Source organism: Leptonychotes weddellii, chromosome X (genome assembly GCF_054177405.1).
Source record: "Leptonychotes weddellii isolate Sample4059 chromosome X, ASM5417740v2, whole genome shotgun sequence".
Classification (NCBI taxonomy): domain Eukaryota; kingdom Metazoa; phylum Chordata; class Mammalia; order Carnivora; family Phocidae; genus Leptonychotes; species Leptonychotes weddellii.
This window is the reverse complement of record NC_138385.1, coordinates 58,549,909-58,560,513: the sequence shown is the minus strand read 5'-3', so window position 1 is coordinate 58,560,513 and position 10,605 is coordinate 58,549,909. Positions and strand designations below refer to the sequence as shown.

The window sequence follows — 10,605 nt, the reverse complement described above, 5'->3', positions numbered from 1 at the left end:
CCCCCCCCCCCCCCCCCCGCCGTGTGCTCTCTCTCAAATAAATAAGTACAATCTTAAAAAAAATAAAGTAGGAATTCCCTAATCCATACATTGGTAATGGTGGGAAAATCTTGATACTTTACTGAACTACTCACCAACATCATTCCCACCCACACCCAATTTGCTAGAATTCCCATTCACCAAGGATGCACCCCCACAGCCCCCTTACTTGTAAACCAGAAATTTCTGCCTTCAAGCGACCCAGATCTCCAGCTCCCAGGTGAGACCAGAGGGCTTTGGGGCAAGGCTGATTGTTTCTCCACACACAAAATCTGTCTACTTTGTACACAGCTCCACCTTCAAGAATGAGCCCGGATTATCAGGCAGCAGCAGGCCGCCCTGCCCCAACCGGGTCATTTTGCTGAGGGCACCAGAGAGACGATGGATGGGGTGAGAAATGGTCTCTCTCCTCCTCCTGGATCCCCTTGCTTACTACTCCTTGGTGGCTTCAGTCTCTGCGCAGGCCGCCCGGTTGCCTAGCAACCACAGCCGCCTGCAGGGGCGCGGGGCTGCTTTGGACCTGTAGGGGGCGCCTGTCTCCCTGGGGCCTCAGGCTCTAGCAGTTGCGAGGGTGTGCCAAGCGTCAAAGCGTCTCAGGGTTGACCGCGTCCTCCCAGCCTCGCCAACCCAGTCCAGTCTGAGTCTCTCTGGAGTGAGTGGGGAGAAGCTCACTATGATTCTAAAGGGATTTTACTCATATTCATTAAAAATGAAAAGATGAAAGAGAGAGAGAGGGAGGGAGGGATGGAGAGAGAAAGCGAGAGGGAGAGAGAGCGAGCGAGTGAGAACCAGTCAGTAGGGATGGGCCATGGGGAAGGCATGTTTGACCCTCTCCATTCTCTCTAGGTTTCGCAATGCTTATTCCAAAATCAGAGCGTTGCAGAGGGCCCAGGCTACAGGGGGCTTTTTTCCTGAGCCACTTTTAGGATGTGGCGAAGAGTCTAGCACTCTTTTTGTCAATATTGTCAAACTGCTGAGCATATAAAAGACTTCAAGCTCCAGGGTTACCAGCCTAGCCTAGACTTGGTAACTAACCAAATAACTAAATAACTAACCCTAACCCGTTGTGTACCAGGGAATGTGCGAAGTGTTTTACATTTAATCCTCACAAAAACCCTATGATTATATCCATTTCACAAGTCAAGAGGCTAAAGCTCAGAGCATGTTCAAGGTCACACGACTCGTGACTGGGTTGGGTCTGACTGAGCAACTGGTGTGTGCCAGGGTCTAAGAATATAGAAGGCGAGACGCCTCTCTCTTTTCACTACCTGATGGACACCTAATCACCCTTCAGGACCAAACTAGAAATGTCATCTCCTTCGTGAAACTCTTCTTAAGTCCTCCCCGCACAAGGAGAGTCAATAACTTGCTTTTCCATACACCCCTCTGAAACAGCACTTCTCACGGGGACTGTAATGATCTGCTTCCACATTTCCATTTCTCTAACTTTGAGCACCTCAGTGCCAGTGTTTACTATTCATCTCCATCTGGAGGTCTAATAGACATCTCAAACTCAACATGTCCAAATCTGCACGTCTGATCTCCGCCCCCCCCTCCCCCCGCCCCCCAGAATGGACACTCCTAAGGCTGTCCTCATCTCAGTCAATGGCAGATTCACCTTTCCAGTGGCTCTGGCCAAAAAGCCTTGGAACCACACCTCATATCCATTCTGTCAGCAAATCTAGTGACTCTCTCTTCAAAAATACAGGTTCCTCTGAAACCTTTCAGAAGCTGAAATGGCAAAAAAGCAATTACCGTTAATGTGTAAGGAAAAATTTTCGAGCGTTCCCAGACCCCCAAAATAACCTCTCTTAGGCTTTTCTGATACCTCAGGGCACATCTTGCTAACGAATGCACAAAATAAATGGAGATAAAGCACAGAGGCTCACAGACACAGCTCCAAGCTACAGTGACTTGATGCTGAGCTGCTGAGCGCAGTTCCCCAGGAAAGTGCCTGGCCAGGCTGCTCTAGCTGCTTGCTGTCTCTGTAACTGCTCGCTGCCAAACAAATGCTGAATGATGTTTTCACTTTTTTACCCCTTTTAGAAAAAATAAATAAAAGCAAAAATCCTCTTTAGATTTCTTTCAGTTGGCGAAAACAGGTAGTGATGTGGGTCTTTCTTAAAAGCAAAGTGGCGTAAGGCAAACTTTTGAAAAGTGGGGGATACCTGTACATCCAGAATCCATCCACTTCTCATCACATCCAGCGCAACCACCCTGGTCCAAGCCACCATCATCTCTCACCTGAATCCCTGCAGCAGCGTCCTAACTGGTCTCACTGCTTCCATTCTTGTCCACTGTGGCCTATTCTCCACACAGAAGCCAGAGTGATCTTGCTAAACCCAAGTCAGACCATGTTAGTTCTCTGGACAAAACCCTCCAGTGGCTCTCCACGTCTCTCAGGGTAAAGCCAAAATCCTTATGATGGCCTACAGGCCCTATACAATCTTAATCCCTACTCAGCTTCTGATCTCATCTCCTGGTGCTCTTCCCCTCCCTCATTCTGCTCTGGCCACTTGGTCCTCTTTGCTGTTCCTTGAACAAGCCAGGGGTACTCCTTCCCCAGGACCTCTGCACCAGTTCTTCCCTTACTGGGTATACCCTTCTGTATGGCTCACCTCCTCACCTCCCTCAAGTCTTTGCTCAAATGTCACCTTCTCACTGAGGCCTACCCTGACCAACTTATTTAAGATGGTCTCCATTCTAATTTCCAGTTTCCAGTAAAAACAGGGTATAGAGGAATGAAATAAATAACACCATGAGGGAAAAAAACACAAAAAGACAAATCCAGAAGGTAGGGTAGTCTGCAAAACAACTGACTTGTACTCTTCAGAACATCAATGTCATTAATTTAAAAAAAAAAGGTGAGAGACTTCTAGTTCTGGATCCAGTTTGAGTGGATCAACTTCTCCCCATTCCTCCTGCTAACTACAGCTAAAATCCTGGGCATTATATATAAAACAAATGTAAGAAGACTCTGAAAGAAGGAGGAAAGAGCAGACTTACTAGGCACCCCAGTGACCTGAATTCAAGGTGGCGAGTTCCCTAGGTTTTCTCGTTGCCTCATATAGCCCAGACTGGTGCTGGAGAGGCCAGCAGCCTGGACATGCCAATGGGCACAGACCAAAGAAAGCCTCAATAGATGCCTGTTCTCTCTAGCCAAAAGACCAGGAAATGGGCAGCTCAGCCAGACAGAAAACTCTTAAACAAGAACCACTCTACTGTAACCAAACATCAGAGAAAAGAACCACAACCCCGCCCGTGCCAGTAAAGGCCAAGTAGAAACCCAGACTTCTGCTCTCACCAGACTCCCCCAACACTCTCTCGGGTGGTGTCAGGAAAGGCTGAATAGGGAGCCAGGAACTTCCATCCCCACAGGGTAACATGGCTTCCCATCCCTGCTGGATGATATCAGAGTGTCAGAGGAGGCCTAGTGGAGACTCCAGGGTTTTACTGCTGCTCTCCCTGTCCTCTCCTGCCAGTTCACTGTTCCGCCATCTCTGCCCCTACCTGTACCCCCCACTCATGGTCAGTGGAAGCCACCTGGGGAGCAGGAAAGAGGCACTTCCACCCCTCCCAGCCAGAGAGGTATCAGTGGAGGTCTAGTGGGGAGTTGGAACTCCCACCCGTGTCCAGCAGCAGGGAGGAGTCTCTGCCTCAGGTATCAACTGACACCACTGAGGGAACTTGAACTTCTGTCCCTACCTGACAGTAACCAGGCAGTGGCTCCTTCCACTGATGGCAACAGTGTCAGAAGAAGCCTACCAAAAACAAGATTTAAATAAGATCCAGTGTCTCATAACATAATATCCAAAAATGTGTAGGATGTGATAAAAAAAAAAATCACTCATCATACCAGGAACCAGGACACCCTCAACTTGAATGAGAAATAATCCACAGGTGCCAACACCAACATGACAGAGAGCTTTCAATGATCTGACAAGGATTCTAAAGCGGCCAACATAAAAAATGCTTCAGTGAGCGATTACAAACAAGGTCGAAACAAATTAAAAAAAAAAAAAAAGTCTTGGCAAAGAAGTAGGAGATACAATCGAGAATCACATAGAAATTTTAGAATCAAAGAATACAATAACCAAAGTAAAAAACTCAGTGGATGGGCTTATCAACAGGAGGGAGAGGATGGAGGAAAGAATCAGTGAACTTGAAAATAGAACATTAGAAATTACCCAATCTGGGGGGCCCCTGGGTGACTCAGTCAGTTAAGCATCTGACTCTTGATTTTGGCTCAGGTCATGATCTCGAGGTCGGGAGATCATGCCCCACGGTGGGCTCTGTGCTCAGTGGGGAGTCTGCTTGAGATTCTCCCTCTGCCCCTCCCCCTGTGCTCTCGTTCCCTCTCTTTCTCTCTCTTTCTCAGATAAATAAATCTTTTTAAAAAGATCTTTAAAAAAAAAAAGAAATTACCCAATCTGAACAACAATGGGAAAACAGAATTTTTAAAAAATGAACCATGCCTCAGAGACATGTAGTGATTATCCCCTAAGACCTAACATTCGCATCATCGGAGTCCCAGAATGAGAAGAGAAAAAAGGTGAGGCTGAAAAAGGCCTCAAGGAATAACGGCTGAAAATTTGGCAAAAGGTAAAACCTACAAATTCAAGTAGCTGAACAAAACCCAAACAGGATAAACTCAAAGAAACCCATGCCAAGATACATCATAACCAAACTTTTGAAAACAAGACAGAGAAAATCTTGAAAACAGCAAGAAAGGAACAACACCTTACCTACAGAGGAAAAACAATTCAAATGTGGGTGGATTTCTCATCAGAAACATGAAGGCCAGAAGAAGGTGGCACAACATATTTCAAGCGTTGAAAGAAAAGAACTGCCAACGCCTAGTAAAAATACCTTTTGGAAATGTGGGAGAAGTCAAGATACCCTCAGAAAAAGGGAAGCTAAGAGACTACATCACCAGCAGACCCACCCTAAAAATTATGGTTAAAGGCAGTTCTCAAAACAGAAAGAAAATGATAAAAGAAGAAATCTTGGAACATCAGGAAAGAAGAAAGAATTGAATGAGTAAAAATGGAAGTACGTGCAATAGACTTTCCTTCCCTTAAGGTGTCTGAATTATGTTTGATACTTGAAGCAATAACATTCTCTGATGTGGAGCTCAATATATGTGGAGGAAATATTTAAGACAACAGTATAATACTATACTATAAATGGGACACGGTAAAGGTATTTAAAGGGAGGTGAGGTTTCTATACTTCCCTCAACCTGATAAAATGCTGACAGGTAGATCCCTGTGGTGACAAAATAATTCTGTATCTTTGTTGCAACGGTTGTTGCAGGAATCTCCACATGTGGTAAAATGGCACAGAATTATACCCACATTGTACTAATGTCAATTTCCTAGTTTTGATATTGTACTATAATTATGTAAGATGTAATCTTTGAGGGAAACTAGGTGAAGGGTACATGGGCCCTCTCTGTACTATGCAACTTCCTTGTAAATCTATAATTATTTCAAAATAAAAAGTTGGTTGTTTTTTTTTTTAAGATTGGGGCTGTTCTAGACTAAAAGTGGTTAAAGACACAAAGGCGATGGGGGAGCCTTGATTAGATTCTGATGTTAAAAGCATAAAAGGCAAATTTGGAGAAATTTGAATGTGGACTAGACATTAGATGCCATCGGATGATATGAAATTATTGTTAATTTTCTTAGATGTCATAATAATATTGTGGTCGTGTAGGAAAATACAAGATGTATGCTGAAGTATTAGGGGAGAAGTGTGGGGGCGCCTGGGTGGCTCAGTCATTAAGCGTCTGCCTTTGGCTCCCTGCATTGGGCCCTCTGCTCCGCGGGGAGCCTGCTTCTCCCTCTCCCACTCCTCCCTGCTTGTGTTTGGTCTCTCGCTGTCTCTCTCCCTCTGTCAAATAAATAAATAAAATCTTTAAAAAAACAAAAAACAAAAAAAATTAGGGGAGAAGTGTGATGAAATCTGTAACTTACATTCGAATGGTTCAGAAAACAATGTAGCTACATGATAGATCGAGAGAGCAAATATAACAAGACAATACCGGTTGCTGAGTCTATGAGAAAGATATATAGATGCTCATTGTACTATTCTGTCACCATTTCTGTATGTTTGTGAATTTTCATTTAAAAAAATGTTGGAGAGAATACGTGGAGGAGAGATACATGATAAAGCAAGTGTAGCAAAATGTTAGAGCATCCAGGTAGCCTTAGTTCCCTACAACATTTTTTCAATTTTCCCTACATTTGAAAGTTTTCATATTAGGGGTGCCTGGGTGGCTCAGTTGTTAAACATCTGCCTTCGTCTCAGGTCATGATCCCAGGGCCCCGGGATCGAGCCCCGCCTCGGGTTCCCTGCTCCGCGGGAAGCCTGCTTCTCCCTCTCCCACTCCCCCTGCTTGTGTTCCCTCTCTCGCTGTCTCTCTCTCTCTGTCAAATAAATAAATAAAATCTTTTTTTTTTTAAGATTTTATTTATTTATTTGTCAGAGAGAGAGAACACAAGCAGGGGGAGAAGCAGGCAGAGGGAGAAGCAGGCTCCCCGCCGAGCAAGGAACCCGATGTGGGACTCGATCCCAGGACCCTGGGATCATGACCTGAGCCGAAGGCAGCCGCTTAACCGACTGAGCCACCCAGGCATCCCTAAATAAATAAAATCTTTAAAAAATTTTTTTTTCGTATTAAAATGTAGAGGTAAAAAACTTGAAAGATGATCACAACCCGGGGTCTTCCCCCTCCCCCAACACCCTCTTCTCTGATCGACTTTTCTCTACCCACAGCACCGTAAAATACTATACTACAAATGGGACACGGTAAAGATATTTAAAGGGAGGTGAGGTTTCTGTACTTCCCTCAACCTGATAAAATGTTGTTCTGTTTGTTGCTATATCCCCAAATCCTAGAACAGTGTCTGCACACAGCAAGTGCTAGATGAATGTTTGTTAAGAATGAATTTCCGGGGGCACCTGGGTGGCTCAGTCCATTAAGTGTCTGCCTTCGGCTCAGGTCATGATCCCAGGGTCCTGGGATCGAGCCCCGCTTTGGGCTCCCTGCTCAGGAGGGAGCCTGCTTCTCCATCTCCCACTCCCCCTGCTTGTGTTCCCTCTCTCGTGTTCTCTCTCTGTGTCAAATAAATAAATAAAACCAAAAAAAAAAAAAAAAAAGAACGAATTTCCGTATCCCTGGGACCAAGATCGAGGTCTTGCATAGAGTAGGTGTGCAACGAGCATTTGTTGAATTGAACTGAGATCTACATTCTACAGGAGAACTTAGAATAGACCTGTTCTACCAGGGTGGTTCAGAGCATGGGTGCTTGAATCAAATAGCCAGGATCTGCATCCTAATTCCGTCACTTCCAGCTGTGTTAACATCTCCGAGCCTCAATTTCTCGATTGGTAAAATTAAAATAAGCATAGTAGCATGTTGGTAGGGGTTTTGTTTGCATGTAAAGCACTTAGAGTAAAGACTCGATAACTGGTAGCTAAGGACAACACAAGAACGGCAAAAAAGATGGTCTTCCCTGCATGTCATCCTGCCTCCGTCCCTCAACCGGCTATGCCGGAGAGGCTAAGGAGCTGTCCTTGGACAAGTATTCCCAAGTTCTTCTCCGGGTCCCCTGGAATGGTTTCTCTCACTTCAGATCTCTTCTTCCTTTTCCTTCTGCCCTGGACTCTCTTTCCTCTTGGCAGCCTGAAGTTCTTTCTCCCATCACAACCGTGCGGGAAAAGGGCGAAGGAGACAGGAGCCTGTGGGCCAGGGACGAGAGCTTAGAGCTCTCCTTTCCTCCTGTTCTAGGCTTGAGTCCCTCGCTAGTGATGGAAGCAGGTCAAGTGTGAGATTGCGGTCATTCCAGGCCTAGAGGTTGAGAGAACAATAGTCCCGAGGAGGAGGCACTGCCAGAAGTAGCCACATATGCTGCCCTCTTCGTCGGTCCCCCGTTAAGAAAGATCACCTTCCCTGCCCTGCTCCAACGTCCCTTTGGTCCGTCCTGCTGCTTCAAGTCTTTACTTCTGCTAGCCCCAGCTCAGAGCAAGCCCAGGGACCCATTGAGCATCTCCCTGCAACTCCCTCTTGGAAGTGGGGTGGGGTGGAGTGGGCGGAGGACGGGCTGAAGCTGGAGATGTGGGAGCACTAGATCGGGGGCTGAGCTCACCCGCGGCCCAAATGCCCCGTGCCCGCTTTAGGGTCGGCGGTAGCCCAGATATCTGGGGAGCTGGGGCTGAGCCTGGGGGCGCCACTGCCTCTGTTCCTTTAAGGAGCCGCTGTTTAGCATTCCTGCCGCTGCCGCTGCCGCTGCCTGACTCTGCACGCTGATTGGCTGGAATCAACTGAGAAGGGAGCCAGGGAGAGATGCTCTTGACTCCACTCGGATCCATCCTGGGGACCAGTGCAGGAGCGGTCCTCCCAGCGCCCAGCCTCTGCCCAGGCTCCCGCTTCTTCTTTGCCGCTGGGCCTCGGCCCAGGAGCCACGACGGGCGACACGGAGCCGCCAGTGCTGGAGGGGGAGCCGTGGGTGCGGGGCAGCGTGGGGGCAGAAGCCCCGGGACGCCCGCCCGGCCCCAGGCCCCGCTCCGCCCGAGCGCCCCCACGGGTGCCCCCCCCTTCCTGGTCCGAGCAGTGTGAGTGTGCCCGGGAGCCCGGCGGCGGCGGCGGCGGCGGCGGCGTGGAAACCGGCGTGGGCTGGGGGGTCCGGGCGGCGGGGGGCAGTGCCATGCACAAGCACCAGCACTGCTGTAAGTGCCCCGAGTGCTATGAGGTGACCCGCCTGGCTGCCCTGCGGCGCCTCGAGCCTCCTGGCTATGGGGACTGGCAGGTGCCTGACCCCTATGGGCCAGGTGGGGGCAATGGAGCCAGCGCGGGCTATGGGGGCTACAGCTCGCAGACCCTGCCCTCACAGGCGGGGGCTACCCCCACCCCCCGCACCAAGGCCAAGCTCATCCCCACCGGCCGGGATGTGGGGCCAGTGCCCCCTAAGCCAGTCCCAGGCAAGAGCACCCCCAAACTCAACGGCAGTGGCCCCAGCTGGTGGCCCGAGTGCACCTGTACCAACCGGGACTGGTATGAGCAGGTATGGACCAGCGGTGGGGGGGGGCGGTGGGGCAACCGGGGGGGGGGGCTGGAGAGTGGGGGCCTAGAGGCCTGGGGGTGCAGCAGGGGTTCCTGGAGGCTTCAAGCCAGTAGAACCTGAGCCCTAGCGTTTCACCTGGGCCAAGAGAGGCCGTTGGTAATGTGTGCTTCCCTGTGTGTGTCTGTTTGGGGGTCTCCATTCGGAGGGGATTGGGAGGAGCTGTGTGTGTCAGGAGGTAAAGGTATGGCGGAGGGGCACATTTCCCTGTGGGGGGGAACTGGGTTTGTCTCCGTGCGGGGGTTTAGCAGCGTCTCTGTGTCTGGCGGGGGGCGGGAGGTTCTGCGGGGGCTGTGTGTGGTGAGTGTCTCCACGGGAGGGGAGGAGGGGGCACGATGCTCTGCGTAGGGGGCACATACGTGTGTGTGTGTGTATGTATGTTAAGGTGTGTGGAGGGAGGCGATGGAGCGCCTGGGAATCTATGTCGAGGGGGCCCATGTGCCCGGCTGCTGGAGCTTCATCCCTCAATGCCATGAGTCCCTTTCCGTCCCAGTCCCTTTGTGTGTGAATGTGCACATGGACATGTGGGGGTGTCTCTCCGAATGTGGAGGTGTCTCTGTAGATGAGGCTGCGGGGATGGCTGTGTTGGCCCGTGTGTGTGGCTACATGTATATGTGTGTGAGCATGTGGTTCAAGTGTGTGCATGCGTGTGCCTGTGCCTGTGCGTGTGTGTGTGTGTGTGTGTGTGTGTGTTGTCCCTGGTGAGAGGCGCTTGACAGGCAAGGGAGGGGAGGGGGAGGAGGCAAGAGACACGTCCCAAGCAAGGCTGAGAGGCCGCTGAGAAGGACGGACTCTTTTGTCCCAGCAGCTCTGAAGTGTGTGTGTTGGGGGGGGTGCCCAAATGCGGGGGGGGGGGGGACCGAAGCAAGCATGGTGCCTGGAGCCAAGCAAGGGGCAGCTGCCCTGCTGCAGGAGTGGCCCCAGTGGGGCATGGCCCCCTCGGGTACCTCCAGATGTGAGAGAACTTGGCCCCCGAGCCCTGACTTGGCACAGCTTGGGAACCCCTGGGTGCTGGGCACAACTCCGGATTCTACTCCCAGTCTAAGCTGCCAGCTTAGAAAATGGAAGGAGCATCTGTGGGAGAAGCAGCAAAATGGAGGCTGGGCCGGCAGAGCCAGGTCCTTGGCATGCATAGCGGAGGGCCTGTCTGCTTATTTGGCTCTGCAGCCCCCAGGTTAGGGAGAGAGGAGAAAGAGGCTTTGCTGTCGAGGGCAGGTGCTGTCCGCCCCAAGCTGGTGACCGTTCTGGCCGCCTCTGTCCTCCTCTGGGGATAGAATGTGCTCTCACTCAGCAGCAAAGGTGGGGACTTCCTAGGGAGAAGAGTCCTCAGTTCTGGCCTTCTGTCTGTCCACACTCTCTGCTCCCCATGGCCCTTGCCTCGGCTCCTTGCCCTCTCCAGTGAGTCCCCGTCTTCCCCCCCCCCCCCCCCCCCGTATCCTGGG

The 10,605-nt window shown here is 50.3% G+C and overlaps 1 protein-coding gene across 1 annotated transcript in view; it reads left to right on the top strand.

Annotated features, from left to right (window-relative positions):
- Positions 1-8,722: 8,722 nt before the first annotated feature.
- DLG3 (discs large MAGUK scaffold protein 3) overlaps positions 8,723-10,605 on the top strand; it is a 49,863-nt gene continuing 47,980 nt past the window's right edge. Inside the window, exon 1 of the mRNA XM_081808711.1 lies at positions 8,723-9,132. Within this exon, the coding sequence (XP_081664837.1) occupies positions 8,750-9,132 (383 nt within the window). The 5' untranslated portion in view covers positions 8,723-8,749. The remainder of the gene's footprint in view (positions 9,133-10,605) is intronic.